General features: G+C 42.4%; 1 protein-coding gene across 1 annotated transcript in view; it reads right to left on the bottom strand.

The window, feature by feature from the left end:
- MYO9A (myosin IXA) overlaps window positions 1–18,464 on the bottom strand; it is a 980,547-nt gene that overhangs the window by 46,785 nt on the left and 915,298 nt on the right. The window contains 3 exon segments of the mRNA XM_030187859.1: window positions 7,268–7,399; window positions 12,388–12,493; window positions 13,749–13,877. Of these exon segments, the coding sequence (XP_030043719.1) occupies window positions 7,268–7,399; window positions 12,388–12,493; window positions 13,749–13,877 (367 nt within the window).

Raw genomic sequence — 18,464 nt, 5'->3', positions numbered from 1 at the left:
AGGGGCATAATCGAACAGGGCACCCAAGTTTTCCTGAGGGCTTCCTCGCAGGACATCCCCGTGAAGGGACGGGGAAACCCATATTATCGAAACAAGATGGCGACCATCTTTCGTTTCGATAATATGGTAGGGGACGCCCAAATCTCAACATTTAGGTCGACCTTAGAGATGGTTGACCTAAATGTTGAGAAGGTCGACCTTAGAGATGGTCATCCCCAGTTTTCAGCCATAATGGAAACCGAGGACGCCCATCTCAAGAACGACCAAATCCAAATCATTTGGTCGTGGGAGGAGCCAGCATTCGTAGGTCACTGGTCCCCCTGACATGCCAGGACACGAACCGGGCACCCTAGGGGGCACAGCAGTGGACTAACTGATGCACTAACTGAATGGAAAAAGCCCTTCCCTTACCGATCCCTTAGCGATTCGGAAAGGAACGGGCATGCATGAAGGAAAACGCATGCAAATGAGCTGCTCACTGTTAGGTCATTTGCACATGATTTCCTTCCTAAGGAGGGGAAGCCAGTGCAGAGCAGCCAAGCATTATGCGTGGCTGCTCTGCGCATGTCAAAGACGGCTTCATACATGCAGACAAGCTGCGTGTATAATAGCCGTCTAAAACCTTAGAAAAATACAAGTCCAGGTGAAAACGTCCAAGTGCTCATCAGGGACGTCTTTTTTTTTTTTTTTTTTTTAGAGTATGGGTGAAGGACGTCCTTCGCTATGCCTCTGTCCCTGCGGCGGCAGTTGAGGACGTCCAAAATGTGGATGTTTCTGTGAGAAGGACGTCCATGCCTTTGCTATGCCTCCGACACCCCTTTATTTATTTGGATTTTGGATCACAAGTAGCAGCAGTGGGATTTGAACCAGCCACCTCTGGATTGCAAGACCAGTGCTCTAACCACTAGGCCACTCCTCCACTCCTTTGAAATTTGGCCGTCCCTGTGGGGGGGGGGGGGGGGCAGTTCAGGACATCCAAAATGTTTGAAAGAAGGACGTCCACGCCTTCGCTTTGCATCCGCTGACACACACATACTTCCCCCCCCCCCCCCCCCAGGGACCTGCATACTGCTGCGATGGACCTGAGTATGATATTTCAGGCTGGCAAAAAAAGTTTTTAAAGTTGTTTTTTTCAGGGTGGGAGGTGGTTAGTGACCACTGGGGGAGTCAGGGGAGGTCATCCCCGATTCCCTCCGGTGGTCATCTGGTTAGTTCGGGTACCTTTTTGAGGCTTGGTCGTAAGAAAAATAAACCAAGTAAAGTCACCCAAGTGTGCATCAGGGACGCCCTTCTTTTTTCCATTATCGCTCGAGGACGCCCATCTGTTAGGCACGCCCCAGTCCCGCCTTCGCTGCACCTCCGACACGCCCCCGGGAACTTTGGTCATCCCCGTGATGGAAAGCAGTTGGGGACGCCCAAAATCGGCTTTCAATTATGCCGATTTGGGCGACCATGAGAGAAGGACGCCCATCTCCCGATTTGTGTTGAAAGATGGGTGCCCTTCTCTTTCGAAAATAAGCCTGATAGTGAATCATGGAAACTACTTATACAGGCAGAGTATTCCAAAATTTGGCTGCCTGGTATGAATATACAAACATAAGAGTAGCCACACTGGGTCAGACCAATGGTCCATCTAACCTGTTTCCAACAGTGGCCAAGACAGGTCACAAATACCTGGCAGAAGCCCAAATCGTGGCAACATTCCATGCTATAAATTCCTGGGCAAGCAATTGCTTCCCTATGTCTATCTCAATAGCAGACTATTGACCTTTCCTCCAGGAACTTGTCCAAACCTTTTTTAAACCCAGATAAGCTAACTGCTGTTACCACATCCTCCGGCAAAGAGTTCCAGAGCTTAACTATTTGTTCAGTGAAAAAAATACTTCCTCCTATTTGTTTTAAAAGTATTTCCATGTAACCTCCTTGAGTGTCCCCTAGTCTTTGTACTTTTGGAATGAGTTAAAAATCAATTTAGCTCTACTCGTTCTACACCACTCAAGATTTTGTAGACCTCAATCATCTCTCTCCTCATCCGTCTCTTTTCCAAGCTGAAGAGCTCTAACCTCTTTAGCCTTTCCTCATACAAAAGGAGTTCCATCCCCTTTATCATTTTGGTCACTCTTCTTTGAACCTTTTCTAATTCCGCTATATCTTTTTTTTGAGATACAGCGACAAGAACTGAATGCAATACTCGAAAGTGTGGTCGCATCATGAAATGATACAGAGGCATTATAGTATTTTCGGTCTTATTCATCATAACCTTTCCTAATAATTCCTAGCATCCTGTTTGCTTTTTTGGCCGCCACCACCCACTGAACAGAAGATTTCAGTGTATTATCTACAACGACACCTAGATCTTTTTTTGAGTACTGATCCCTAAGGTGGACCTTAGCATCAGGTAACTATGATTTGGATTATTCTTACCAAAGTGCATCACTTTGCATTTGTCCACATTAAATTTCATCTGCCATTTGGATGCCCAGCCTTCGAATTTCCTAAGGTCTTCCTGCAATATTTCACAGTCTGCACGTGTTTTAACAACCTTGAATAGTTTTGTGTTATCTGCAAATTTAATCACCTCACTCATCGTTCCAATCATTTATAAATATGTTAAATAGCGCCAGTCCCAGTACTGATCCCTGTGGCACAGACTACATAGATTATATTACAATAATCTAGTCTGTATAGCATTAGAGCTTGTACTATCTATCTGAATTTATCCTGAGTTAAATATTTGTGAATTTGTCTAAGGCTGTGCATCAACCAAAATCAATGCCTAACAAGTGTATTTACTTGAGCTTCCAAAGTTAAATTCTGAGAATTACAGCTAGAATCTTGAGAGAATTTTAATTTGTAAATTGTTAATTACAAAAGAGTAATCCTGGAAAACAGCCCCTTTCATCCCAACCAGTGGCGCTCCTAGCCTGGATGGCACTCGGGGTGGATCGCCGATGCCCCCCCCCCGCGAAATGACCCCCCCCCCAGGTGCACACCACTGGGGGGGGGGGGGGGGCCGCGGCGCGCGCCTGTCGGCTCCGAGTTCGCTAACTTCGCTCGTTCGCTGCAGCTCCCTCTGCCCCGGAACAGGACCTGTTCCGGGGCAGAGGGAGCTGCAGCGAACAAGCGGTCCTGTTCCGGGGCAGAGGGAGCTGCAGCGAACGAGCGAAGTTAGCGAACTCGGAGCCGACAGGCACGCGCCGCGGCACCCCCCAGCGGTGTGCACCCGGGGCGGACCGCCCCCACGCCACTGATCCCAACAGAAGAAACTTTATTTTACCACTACTGGCCATCCAAAAAACAATTAAGGAAATACACCTTTCTATATAAAAATATCAGTGAAAGTAGGAATTAAAATTGTGATATCATCAGCGTACATGAGCACATTAAACAAGAGAGGGGAGAGTGGTGAGCCTTGCGGGATACCACATTCCACCACCTCTTTAGCAGAAACCGCCCCACTCATCTTAACCAGATATGATCTCCTAGTGAGAAAACCCCTAACCAATTTAAAATTGTCTGTTGTACCAATATTGCTCACAACATTTAATGATAGCTTCTGATCCAAATCATCAAATGCACTTGATAGGTTGAACTGCATGATGAGTGCCTTTTTTCCCTCACATCAAAGCTTTGATCTCAGATATTAAAGCACAAAGTGCATAATGTGGTTTCTGTGCTAAAATTAGCTCAAAATCCTGATTGGGACCAATGTAAAATACAAAACATTTCAAGATTTTTAGTCAATTGAATATTAACTACGCCTTCCTTAAGTTTTGTTAAGAATAGAATTGAAGCCACTGGTCTATAGTTATTTACAGTCGCCCGTGACTCCTTATTTTTCAAAATGAGAGTAAGAAAAATTTCCCCTAGAAAGGGTGGGAAAAAACCACATGAAAGAGAAGTGGTCATCCAATCAAATACCTTAAGTCTAAAACAAAGAAGATCAGATCTCATAAAAGCAGTAGGGCAATCATCTAGTTGACATGGAGGGGCATTTTCAATATGACTTCTAAATCCAATTTGGATGTTCTGCTAAAAACGTTCAAAATCAAGTGACGAACATAGTGTTTTTCAAACCCAAAAAAAGGTCTATCTTTTTGCTTTGAAAATGGCCATTTCCTAGACATTTTGTGCTCAGTGCATTTTCTTTGTGTGACCATTTTTGGAAAAAAAAAAAAAAAACTCAAAACAAACTGTTCAAGGGAAAAATGCACAAAAACAAGCCATTGGGATGTATGGAGGGCCAGCATTCTTAGTGGACTGGCCACACAGACACTGAACTTCACATAAAAGGTCCCATTTATACATCTCACCACTACCCCCTTATATTGGTGAGCCCTCCAAAACCCACCAAAAAGCTAGAGTATCCAACTGTACACCACGACAATAGCCCTTATGTCTGCAGGTGTCACCTATATGTGGGTACAGTAAATGGACAATAATTGTTGTCCTTTTTTTCCTTTTTGTGATATATTCCTGTTTTTTCTCACTGTATCTCCATGATGTGGACTAGTTTATTCTTTGTTTTCTTTATAATATTTGCAATTGAAAATAAAAGTTATATGAGAAATAAAGACTGTATCTAGTATAAAATATAAATAAAAAGAAATACCAACTCAACTGACAATATTCAACAAAGTTCAGTGCTCAGTTACATGTAAAGTTTTGTGCATAGGGGTAGGGTATGCCCCTTTGGCATGCCCCTTCGGTGAGATGCCTGAGGTGCGACACCTCAGGAACCGGGGTCTGTTTTATGGAAGGTGTGTGACATCATCAAAAATGTGCCTTCCCAGCTAGTCCTCCCTCCTCAAGCAGCAACAGATATTTATACAGCAAGGTGAGAGCAGCTCAGTAGATGGTAACAACAGTAAATACTAGCACGGGAGGTAATTTGGCACAAAGTGCCCATGTCAGTTCTTTTGTTTGTAGAGCTTCTAATTCAGGGCCATTTGTTTTTGGTCTTCTACTGAATTAAGCATTTGTTTTTTTGGGGTGATTTTAATATTCACTTTTCCAAGAAGATGGGTAGGGAAAAATGTAATTTCCTGAATCCCTTGAATGATTTGGCATTAGTTCAGGAGGTTCATTCTTCCACTCTTAAGGGAGGCCATGGGACTCATTTACTGTTCAGTTCTTAGGGTACAAGCTTGGTGTCTAGGAGCATCCTGATACATCTTATTTCTTGGTCTAACCACTATTTGATTTACTGCAAACTGCAATTAGCAGTACTGTATCAAATATGCATCTAAAGATGATAAAACATAAAACTGTAATGGATAAACTAATAATGTGGGGTACAAGTGCAGCAAATAAATAAATAAATAGAGAAGGGGACCAAGGCCCATATCCCTCTCTAATTGGTACACTTGTAGTAGAAAATGTGAGCCCTCTAAAATACACTAAATACCTACTGTATCTACATATTGGTGACACCTGCAAAATTAAGAGCTATTGTAGTGGTGTATAGTGAGGTATAATAGTTATTTTTCGGCTCCTGGGGGGGCTCACCATACAATATAAAGGGGTTATGGTGAGATGTGTTCCTGGCACTTTTTATGTGAAGTCCACTGCAGTGCCCCTAGTCTACCCCACTATTCTGCTGGGATGTCTACGTGACCAGTCTAAGAATGATGGCTCCCAGACATTCCAATGGCTGGTTTTTGAGTGCTTTTCTCTTAGATGTTTTATTTTCCAAAATGGTCCAGAAGAAAAAAATGCACTGAGCATAAAATGTCTAGGAAAAAGGCGATTATCGAACCAAAAAGACGTTTTTCAGGTTCCATAATGGCTATGTTCGCCACTCAAAATTTGCACATTTCTAGCAAGATATCCAAAATCAGACTTAGATGTCTTATTGAAAATGCCCCTCCGCATCTCCTAAGAAGTACAATTTATTAAAAAACTGATCTGGAGTTGATCAAAAAACAAGGCATCGGAATTCGGTGAACAGTTTGTGGAGAGTTACGTTTGATAGGTATCAATGCTCTGGGATGAACTTGTTTTCTTAGCGGAAAATGATAAGCAAAGTTGTAATGACTTCGGCCATATAATACTGGGATATAGTTGACTAATGTACAGTGAACAAAATTACTATAGTTAATGGTATTGCAAGATCGATGTGAATGAAAAATAAAAAAAAATATGAACATTGGCCATAGAAAGACAAATAAAAGATGACGGCACTGATTTCCATCCAAGTAATAGATTAGAACTACAAAAATCAATTATTAACCATAAAAATAAAAAAGGAAACCCAACCCACAATCTTCCCATGATTAACAGAGCATAATATTAATACAATAAAACCAATAAGAATACTGCTTAAACTAAAAACAAAAACGTAAGCAGAGAAGAAATTGTTGCGGTGCAAAGAAGACACCAAGGAACACGCCCTTCAGCCTGCGCCTTAGGTGATGCAGCATTTGATGTCAGTTCAGCAGGGTGGAGCTTGCTTTCATGCCTGGACAATAATGCAGGAACAATGAAACAGCTAACAGATGATGAGGCTAGCAAAACTAACCCTATCAATAGGAAAGATGGTAAGTTCCTTCAAGAACTGGATTTTCAATTATCACAGCATCTGACTTCAGTTCAGCAGGACAGAGCTTGCTCCCACATCAGGACAGATGATCATGTTCTCTGTTTGAATGATCCACTCATCCAGAGACTATTTGATCACATGACCCCTATCTTTTGTTCGTTACCTTGGTTCTCAGTGGAGCTGAGGGTTTACTTTAAAACTCTGTGCTTAATCTCCAAGTCAATGTTTCATAAGGGCCCCCAGTATTTGAGTATTTTGGCTTATGTACCATCAAGAGTGTATCAGTCATCATGGCAATTGCTTCTACAGCTCTCAAACCACCTGAGACTTTCAGTGTACATGATTATGGGGTTTTAAGTTTTGTGGCCCCTATTGGTTATGCCACTGAAGTTGCAGGAGAAAGATTTTGTAAGGTTCTGCAAGTGAATGCAAACGTCTTTTTGGTCTGTTTTTGAAATGATGCTCAGATGGGAGTGAGAATTTATGTAGATAGGCTGGAATGTTATGCTTTGTTACATTCTTTATGGGTATGTGGATTTCTGTGTTTATGATTATTTTATTGTAACTCACTTTGAACAATGGGTGAAACATGCCCTCAATTGCAATAAACAAATACACCTACAGCAGCTACAAATGAAGTAAAAGGAGGGAACAGGATACTTAGCCCAACACCCTCTGATACTTTTTTGATCACAAACAAGATAAAGCTGAAAGTGACATTCTTACGCAGTTGTTTTGCCAATATCCTGAACACTCTGCAGTGGATCTGTAGTGTCTGGACATCTCAGGATACATGGGGCAAACACGATGGCCAAAGCATTAGCTGACATCCTATTTGTTTCCTCCTGTAAGGCAATCCTAAAAAAACAACCAGCAGAAAGTCCAAGTTACCACTGTTAAAGAACTTCATTACAAACAGAATTTGAGATAGGAGGAAAAGGAAGGTAAATAAATACATTCATATATATTAGAACATCCAACCAAAACTGAAATATTGAAATTTGTGTGTCATGGTCCAAAGGAGGTGCATTTTTGAAAGGGACGTCCAAGTTGCAATTTGGATGTCCTTGCAAAACGTCCAAATCCAGGGGCGGGGAAACCCGTATTTTCAAAACAAGATGGACGTCCATATTTCGTTTCGAAAATACCATCAGGGACGTCCAAATCCTTGAATTTCGCCGTCCCTAGACACGGACGTTTCTGATTTTCGGTGATTTTCTAAACCAAAGACATCCATGTCAAAAACGACAAAATGCAAGCCATTTGGTCGTGGGAGGAGCCAGCATTGTAGTGCACTGGTCCCCCTGACATGCCAGGACACCAACCGGGCACCCTAGGGGGCACTGCAGTGGACTTCAGAAATTGCTCCCAGGAACATAGCTCCCTTACCTTGTGTGCTGAGCCCCCCAAAACCCACAACTGTACACCACTACCATAGACCTTACGGGTGAAGGGGGGCACCTAGATGTGGGTACAGTGGGTTTGTGGTGGGTTTTGGAGGGCTCACTGTTTCCTCCACAAACGTAACAGGTAAGGGGGGCGGATGGGGTTGAGTCCGCCTATCTGAAGAGCACTGCACCCACTAAAACTGTTCCAGGGACCTGCATACTGCTGTCATGGACCTGAGTATGACATCTGAAGCTGGTATAGAGGCTGGCACGAAATATTTTGAAAGATGTTTTTTGAGGGTGGGAGGGGGTTGGTGACCACTGGGGGAGTAAGGGGAGGTCATCTGGTCATTTCAGGCACCTTTTTCTGCCTTAGTCATAAGAAAAATAGGTCCGGGTGAAAACATCCAAGTGCTTGTCAGGGACGTCCTTGATTTTTTCGATTATGGGTCAAGGACGTCCAAGTGTTAGGCACGCCCAAATCCCGCCCTCGCTACGCCTCCGACATGCCCCCTTGAACTTTGGCCGTCCTTGCAGCTGAAGACGTCCTAAATCGAGCTTCGATTATACCGATTTGGACGTCCCTAGGAGAAGGACGTCCATCTTCCGATTTATGTCAAAAGATGGATGTCCTTCTCTTTAGAAAATGAGCCTGAAAGTCTTTCTGCTAGTAAAAATGCAAAAAAGAATAAGGAACCAAGATCGAACTGAAAACAGTGATCATTGCTGCAAAAATCAGTCTTGCACAGTACTACTACTACTATTTAGCATTTCTAAAGCGCTACAAGGCATACGCAGCGCTGCACAAACATAGAAGAAAGACAGTCCCTGCTCAAAGAGCTTAATCTAATAGACAAAAAAAAATAAAAATAAGCAAATCAAATCAATTAATGTGAACGGGAAGGAAGAGAGGAGGGTAGGTGGAGGCGAGTGGTTACAAGTCAAAGGCAATGTTAAAGATGTGGGCTTTCAGTCTAGATTTAAAGGTGGCCAAGGATGGGGCAAGACGTAGGGGCTCAGTTTATTCCAGGCGTAGGGTGCAGCGAGACAGAAGGCGCGAAGTCTGGAGTTGGCAGTAGTGGAGAAGGGAACAGATAAGAAGGATTTATCCATGGAGCGGAGTGCACGGGAAGGGGTGTAGGGAAGGACAAGTGTGGAGAGATACTGGGGAGCAGCAGAGTGAATACATTTATAGGTTAGTAGAAGAAGTTTGAACAGGATGCGAAAACGGATAGGGAGCCAGTGAAGGGTCTTGAGGAGAGGGGTAGTATGAGTAAAGCGACCCAGGCGGAAGATGAGACGGGCAGCAGAGTTTTGAACCGACTGGAGAGGGGAGAGGTGACTAAGTGGGAGGCCAGCAAGAAGCAGATTGCAGTAGTCTAAACGAGAGGTGACAAGGGTATGGATGAGGGTTTTGGTAGAGTGCTCGGAAAGAAAGGGGCGGATTTTACGGATGTTGTAAAGAAAGAAACGACAGGTCTTGGCGGTCTGCTGGATATGAGCAGAGAAGGAGAGAGAAGAGTCAAAGATGACCCCAAGGTTTCGAGCTGAGGAGACAGGGAGAATGAGAGAGCCATCAACAGAAATAGAAAACGGGGGGAGCGGGGAGGTGGGTTTGGGGGGGAAAATGAGAAGCTCGGTTTTGGTCATATTTAATTTCAGGTGGCGTTGAGACATCCAGGCAGCAATGTCAGACAAGCACGCTGAAACTTTGGTTTGGATGCAAGGTGAGATATCAGGGGTAGAAAGGTAGATTTGGGAGTCATCAGCATAGAGATGGTAGGAAAAGCCATGGGATGAGATTAATGAACGAAGGGAAGAAGTGTAGATAGAAAAGAGGAGGGGACCAAGAACAGAACCCTGAGGTACGCCGACAGGCAGAGGGATAGAAGTAGAAGAGGATCCACCAGAGTGAACACTAAAGGTGCGGAGGGAGAGGTAGGAAGAGAACCAGGAAAGGACAGAGCCCTGGAATCCAAGTGAGGACAGGGTATCGAGAAGTATGCTGTGATCGACAGTGTCAAAAGCAGCGGAAAGATCAAGAAGAATGAGGATGGAATATTGACCTCTGGATTTAGCCAGTAATAGGTCATTGGAGACTTTAGTAAGCGCAGTTTCGGTTGAGTGGAGAGGGCGAAAACCAGATTGTAATGGGTCAAGAATAGCATGTGAGGAGAGAGAATCAAGGCAGCGGCGGTGAACAGCACGTTCAAGTAATTTGGAGAGAAAAGGAAGGAGGGAGATGGGTCGGTAATTAGAGGGACAAGTAGGGTCAAGTGAAGGCTTCTTAAGGAGAGGTGTGACCACAGCATGTTTAAAGGCAGCAGGGACAGTCGCAGTGGAAAGTGAGAGGTTGAGAATGTGACAGATAAAAGGAATAAGAGTAGAAGAGATGGCATTAAGAAGGTGGGTGGGAATGGGATCAGAGGAACAGGTGGTACATTTTGAGGAAGAAAGGAGAAGTGTAGTTTCCTCAATAGTAACTTCAGGAAAGGAGGAAAGGGAATGAGGGGAAGGAGAGAGAGGGGAACGGACTAGTGGAGGGAGAGCTGGTGAGGTAGAGAAAGCAAGGTTTATCTTTTGAACCTTGTTGTGAAAGAATTCAGCAAGGGTCTGAGGAGATAATGAAGGGGGAGTTGGGGGAGGGGGCACCTTGAGGAGAGAGTTCAATGTGGTGAAGAGAAGTCGAGGATTAGAGCCAAGAGAGTTGGTCAGTTGGATATAATAATCCTGTTTGGCACGTAAAAGAGCAGATTGGAAGGAGGTCAGCATGAACTTAAAGTGTAAGAAATCAGCAAGGGCCCGAGATTTCCGCCAGAGGCGTTCGGCGGAGCGGGTACAGGAATGTAGGTAGCGGATATAAGAAGTCAGCCAAGGTTGGGGTTTTGTACGCCTTACAGGGCGGGTCATCAAAGGTGCAAGAGTGTCTAAGGCACAGTACTATAGTAACCTTTGGTACTTTGTGTGTCTAAGCACTTTGAAAATGAGCCCCTATGTCGCTTCCTTCTTTTATCTGCCTTTTCTCTCTCTTCTAGTTTCTTTCTCTCTTTTAATTCAACCCAGCAGTTTTTTACTGCCCTTTTGGGTTTCTAGCTCAATTACTATGAACCTTCATTCACAATCACCTAGGGATTTTTCCCATACTTTATATTCCATGCTAAGTTACTTTAATTCAGTCATCACAGTGACAGTCCTCAGCAGGGCCCACGTACTTGTGTTCCTTCTAGAACTCTGCTACCATGAGCCATAATCCTGACACTAGGCGTCACCCTTAAGCAATGGTCATGGCATACACAGCCAGGTACGAAAGACAACTCAAGAATGGAACAGGTGGTATTGTACATGGCACAGCACTGCTAATGAACCATTAATGCATTTCCCCTGTCTTCTTACCAGTCTTTACTGAGTAATGGTTTGTTGTTTTATTCCTGTTCTTACTGTCTTTGCACTACCTACATAACTAGATTTAAATATTTACCCTTATGTCTATAATAACAACTATAACACTTGACTGCTATTAATAATATAAAAGTCCTAAAAAGACAGAGGTGGTCTTTCTCTACACTCACAATATGCAGCATCTTAAGCTCTGTATAGGACATGTATAGTGCATGCAAATGAAGATGTATTTAATGATGTAGAGTGTTCCAGTCTATTTTGTCAATGATTCTTACCCGTCGTAATATCACAGAACAACACAGATGCAACATATCCAGATAACCCTTTGTATTTCCAAAGAAAAACATGCTTTAGCTACTCTAAAATCCCTAATTAAACAGAATTTACAGTGTGAGGACAAGCTGTTTATTTTTAAATTTTAAATGAGGATAATTTTCAAAAGTATTTATGTAGATAAAGCAATAGCTTAAAAACCCCAAAATTGTACATGACTTTACCTGGGCTGAGTGGAGTTGGGGAGGGATTTGTAATTATATGTATACTTTTGAGAATTCACCCATAAGTATATAGATTAACCTAGAAAATCTATATGTGCCAAATATAATCGATTAAATTCTCTGGGATAATTTCTAAGGTAGCAATACAGGCATACTTTTATTTTGAAAACTTGATGAAGCCCACATGTATTTTCTGAATGAATGCAGTTGTAAACTTATCCCTTTGTGATTGGATTAAAGAGCTATGCGAGATCAAAGATAGGGACAAGGTTCAGATCTCTTGCACTGCTGTACTAGCCAGTCAGCTTATCCACATTTGGCTAGTAGATATTTTTGACAGCCTCCTCCCCCCCCTCTACCTAAGAAGAAAACCTTGATCTGATGTTTCCAAAATTCAACTCCTGTTTCCTCTCCGAACTCCCAATGCTTTGCTTTAACATATTAAATTATAGTATTCCACTCAATGCTCTCATTCAAGCCTTTAGGGCTAATAGCTTTAACATATGACATCATTCTTCTGTCCTCGATATCTCATTTCCAAGGGTTGGGTTATTGTGATTACCTCACAAGATGAAAGACGAGGCGTTCCAAGGTACTGAGATGTGTGCGAGAGAGCTGATCAATTACAGAATATACTCCCCTAATGGTCTCCTTTTTCTCCTGAAGACCTAGAGAAACCAAAACAGAAGCCCCATCTCTGGCTGGACTTAAACTTACAGAGAAAACATCAATTATCAGTTACATATTTCCTTTTGGAGTACAGGTATGATGACTGCTTAGCTGTGGTATAAGCTCTTACATTTCTTTTCATCTGCTACCGATATACACTTACCTTCTAATTCTATAAATGTTGCAAAAATTGCACGCACAAATTTGGGTGCTCACCCAATTTGAACATGCAATTTAATTGAATAACGAGCTTAGTGCCAATAATTGGCATTTTAACAAGCAATTATTGCCAAAAATTAGATTTAATTGAAACTTACACACATAAATTTAGGCAGGATCACACCTACATTTTAAGCATGAGTAAATAAAAAAAGGGGTATGGAAATGGGAGGGTTCCTAGCATTTACGTGCGTTGTTACAGAATACGGGGAATACACAACTAATTTTGGCTAGTACATTTACACCACATTTCAGTTGGTACAAATGGCCACTCTAAAGTTAGGTGCAATTCCTGGGCATAAGTACTATTCTATAAATCGCACCAAACTTTAAGCACGGCTTATATAATAGCGCTTTTTTCGGTGCCATATATAGAATTCACCCCTTAATGAGTTTTTTTTCAAAAATGTTTAAATTCTATTAAAAACCACAGATAAGTCACAGAATTCTCTCAAAGTCAAGAATACTACTGGTGTAATATTTAAACTGCTGCTTTTTTTCTTAAAGGCTGGCTGCCATGGTTTCTCTATAACCAGATATTCAGCACCAGGACTATACCTGGATACTGACGCTGAATGTTCAGGTATCTGGCAGCGGTTGGAAGTTATCTAGATACTATCAATATTCAATGCCAGTGCCCAGATAGCTATGCAGGCAAGTTAATACAGCTACTAGTCTGACCTAACTTGGCCAGATGGTTATCTGGCTACAGGCGCTAAATAATGGATAACATCTGGCTCTTCTTTAGCTCTTCCTCAGACCACCTTGGTGTTACCCAGATGATATTCAGCAGGATTATCCTAAACAATACCTGGAAACTAGCTTTAAATATCGACCCCTATATCCATACGTACAACTATAACACTCGACTGCTATTAATAACATACAAGTCCTAAAATGACATAGAAAAAGGTTTTGCTGTACACTCAAAATATACAACATCTTATGCTTTGGATAGGACATATACAGCACATGTAACTGAATATGTATTATAAGATCTAGAAGGTTTCAGTGCATTTTATCAATGTTTCATACCCATAGCTCGCAGGAACTCTGCATAGAGTTCAAAGGTCATGAGAGGATTGGGTAGATCTCTTAGCCATTGTTTGAAGACACTTGCAATAACATGAATGTTGTAGTCATCAAGATTCACAGCGTCAATATCTAATAGCAGAAGACAGGAAACTATTAATGTGGATACATGGAATGAGCTAGAAGCATTTTTTATCTTAACAAAAAGCACTACTACCTGAGGAGTAGCATTTCATTTCATGGTCAAAGTTAAATTCTGAGGTGAGTTTTATGACAGATGTTAAGGCAGTTATTTCTCTTCCCCTTATTTATGTGTTCTGGTATGTATCTCATTGTCATTTGGAAAATATTTCACTAAGCATAATCCCTCCTTTCCCATCAGTTTCCTTTCTACTGTCTACTGAAACCACCCTTTCCTGCATATATAAAAATGTATTTATTACGTGGAGGGGCATAATCGAATGGCGCCGGTCAAATCGATGGCCAGCCATCTTCGGGCCTGGCTCCGCGAGGGGGCAGAGCCAAGCGTATTTTCGAAATATGCTTGGCGCCTGCCAAATCGCTCGCCAGGTTTAGAGCAGGATCACCAGGTTTACATGAGATGGCCGGCTTCGTTTTCCAGCCATAATGGAAACCGGGCCCGGCCATCTCAAACTCGGCGAAATGCAAGGCATTTGGTCATGGGAGGAGCCAGCATTTCTACTGCACTGGTCCCCCTGACATGCCAGGACACCAACCGGGCACCCTAGGGGGCACTTCTAAATATTAAAAAAACAAACAAACAAAAATAGGTGCCAGGAATATAGCTCCCTTACCTTGTGTGCTGATCCCCCCAAATCCCCCCCAAACCCACTCCCCACAAACTCTACACCATTACCATAGCCCTAAGGGGGTGAAGGGGGGCACCTACATGTGGGTACAGTCGGTTTGGGGGGGTTTGGAGGGCTCAATATTTAACACCACAAATGTAACAGGTAGGGGGGGGATGGGCCTGGGTCCACCTGCCTGAAGTGCACTGCATCCACTAAATACTGCTCCAGGGACCTGCAAACTGCTGTCAGGGAGCTGGGTAAGACATTTCAGGCTGGCATACAGGCTGGCAAAAAAACTTTTTTGTTTTAATTTCTTTTGTGTGGGAGGGGGTTGGTGACCACTGGGGGAGTAAGGGTAGGTCATCCCCGATTCCCTCCGGTGGTCATCTGGTCAATTGGGCCACTTTTTTGAGACTTGGTCCTAAAAATAAATGGACCAAGTCCAGCCGGCGAAATGCTCGTTCGAGCCGACCATTTTTTTTCCATTATAAGGCGAAGCCAGCCATCTCGTAACCATGCCCCCAGCCCGCCCTGTCTTCGCTACCCTACCAACACGCCCCCTTGAAGGTTGGCCGGCGCCGCGACGAAAAAGCAGTTGGGGCCGGCCAAAATCAGCTTTCGATAATACCGATTTGGCCGGGATCAGGAGATCGCCGGTGATCTCCCGATTTGTGTCGGAAGATCGCTGGCGATCTCTTTCGAAAATGAGCTGGATAATCTCCTATTGTACACAGCAATGTTGCCAGTTGTTCAGTTCAAATTGTGATATATGAAGTAATCCAAATATAAATAAATAAAATTCAGTAGTGATAGCCATGGTTAGACGAGCTGTGGAGTGCAAGTGGACATACAATATTACATGATACAATATCATACAGAAAATTCAGTGAGTTGTATAGTATTACAGCATGATGTACTATTAACATTCTGATATTCAAATAGTAGTTATCAGGCGCCACCAGATATTTTTATTCCTTATTAGTTTTGGTGCTTGCATTTAGGAAAACTTAATATGAATACATCCAAAGGATTTAAGGAGGTGGGATGGTAACAAAACAACTCACAAACTATCTAAACAAGTTCTCAATACTGCATGATGCCCAATCAGGATTCCCATCGAACCACAGCACAGAAACAGTACTAATTACCCTAATGACTAAATTCAAACAAATGATCGCAACCGGCAACAATATACTCCTCCTACAATTCGACATGTCAAGTGCCTTTGATATGGTTGACCACGGAATCCTATTGCACATACTTGAATATTTTGGCATTGGAGGAAATGTCCTAAACTGGTTCAAGGGGTTCCTAACCCTGCGCTCATACCAAGTCACATCAAACTCAACTACGTCAGCTTCATGGACACCTGAATGTGGAGTACCACAAGGGTCACCCCTCTCACCAACCATTTTCAACATAATGATGATCCCATTGGCAAAACTACTATCAAATCATAACCTCAACCCATATATATATGCCGACGATGTAACAATATACATCCCTTTCAAACAAGACATCAAAGAAATATCCAATGAAATTAACCAAAGTCTACACATCATGAACACCTGGGCAGATGCATTTCGATTGAAACTAAACGCAGAAAAAACTCAATGCCTAATACTCACCTCCCAATACAACACGAATGAATTTACTGCCTTAAACACACCAAAACTAAACCTTCCAATCTCAGAAACTTTAAAAATCCTTGGAGTCACTATCGACTGCCATCTAACACTCAAAACCCATGCAAACAACACAACCAAGAAGATGTTCTACTGCATGTGGAAACTGAAAAGAATAAGACCATTCTTCCCAAGATCCGTCTTCTGCAACCTAGTGCAATCCCTCGTACTTAGCCATCTGGATTACTGCAATTCACTATACGCAGGTTGTAAAGAGCAAATACTGAGGAAACTTCAAACAGCCCAGAACACAGCAGCCAGACTCATCTTCGGAAAACCAAAATACAAAAGTGCAAAACCCTTACGAGAGAAGCTACACTGGCTTCCACTTAAGGAACGCGTTACTTTTAAAGTATGCACATTAGTCCACAAAATTATCCACGGTGAAGCTCCAGCCTACATGTCTTGACTTAATAGACCTACCACCCAGAAACGCTAAAAGATCATCTCGAACTTTCCTTAACCTCCACTTCCCTAATTGCAAAGGCATAAAATACAAAGCAATGCACGCATCAACCTTTTCTTACATAAGCACGCAATTCTGGAATATACTACCACGCAACTTGAAAACGATCCACGAACTAATCAACTTCCACAAACTACTGAAGATTCATCTCTTTGATAAAATCTATTAAGGATCAATACATATGAAACCCACACTCACTGTTTCAGAAATACACCAATACATTCTCTTCTGAACACCCATCCCCCGTAATTTTATCACACTTAAACCTTTACTCACAGAAAATGTTATACCGAATGTTCTTTTGCTAATGTTCTATTACCCTATCAATTTCCCGTTGTCTCTTTCCACTGTTCCATTGTTCTTTTCCTTGTCCTATTCCCCAACGATACTTTGACTTTGTCTTCGCTTAACTTCTCACAATGTAATCCATAACTGATTTGTAACAAACTGTATTTCCATTATTCACAATGTATTGTAAGCCACACTGAGCCCGCAAATAGGTGGGAAAATGTGGGATACAAATGCAATAAAATAAATAAATAAATAAATATGATTGACAGAACTATTCTCCTTACATTACCTTGACATTAATAGGAAGCTCAGCTTTGTGATAGGTACCTTGAACTAATTCCTCTCATTGTATATTACCTTATCATCTTATCTAACCCACATGTAACTTCGACCTAATCCTCTTATCTACTATTTGCCTCCAACTCCATGCCCTCTCGCTGTAAATCCACTAGGACAAATTGTCTGTAACATCTCTAACATGTAATCTTGCACCTCTATTACTTATATGTTAGCCACATTGAACCAAACATGTTTGGAAAATATGTGATACAAATACTGCTATAAATAAATAAATAAGAACATATTTTTATTTTCCATAAAATACTCATGTACATGAAACACATTTATACTTTCTTCAGAGCTGGGTTCGATTCCCACTGCAGCTCCTTGTGACTCTGGGCAAGTCACCTAACCCTCTATTGCCCCAGATACAAAAAAACATAGATTGTGAGCCCTCTAGGGACAGAGAAAGTACCTGCATACAAAGTGTACAGTGCTGTGTACATCTAGTAGCACTACAGAAATTAGTAGTATAGTAATTTATGTGAGAGAATTCACTTGGAAGAAAGCAAGGTGAGTAGTGGAGTGTCACAAGGGTCAGTCCTGAGGCTGATTGTGTTCAATATCTTTGTGAGCGACATTGCTGAAGGATTAGTAAGAAAAGTTTGCTTTTTCAAAGATGACATAATGAGGGGGGGGGGGGGGGGGTCATGCCATAAAAGGGTGCCTATGTGAACTCTGAATGTGTCTGTTTTATAGGAGCAACAAAGGTGACTAAGGGGCTCATTTTCAAAGCACTTACACTTACAAAGTTCCATAGGTTACTATGGAACTTTGTAAGACTAAGGGGCCCTTGTACTAAAGGGTTGGCATGTGACAATAGGTTTGCCATGCGCCAATCCGGAACTACCGCTGGGCTACTGCAGGAGCCTGGCAGTAGTTCCTACCCCTAGCGCGCGTCATTTCGAGCGCTACAAATATTTTTTCTATTTTTGTAGTGCCAGTGCTTACTCAGCGGTAATCAGGCAATGCCGTGTGCTGCCCGGTACCGCCACCTCAATGGTTGAGGTACGTGTTTCCCTCTGAAATAGCCACACAGCAAGTGGTTCACTTACCGCATGGCCATTTCTATTCCATAAAAAAAAGACAGCTTTTTACCCACTGCAGTAAAAGGGGGCCTCAGCTT

Source organism: Microcaecilia unicolor, chromosome 1 (assembly GCF_901765095.1).
Source record: "Microcaecilia unicolor chromosome 1, aMicUni1.1, whole genome shotgun sequence".
Taxonomy (NCBI): domain Eukaryota; kingdom Metazoa; phylum Chordata; class Amphibia; order Gymnophiona; family Siphonopidae; genus Microcaecilia; species Microcaecilia unicolor.
The sequence above is the reverse complement of the archived record's forward strand: the minus strand, read 5'-3'. Positions and strand labels throughout refer to the sequence as shown.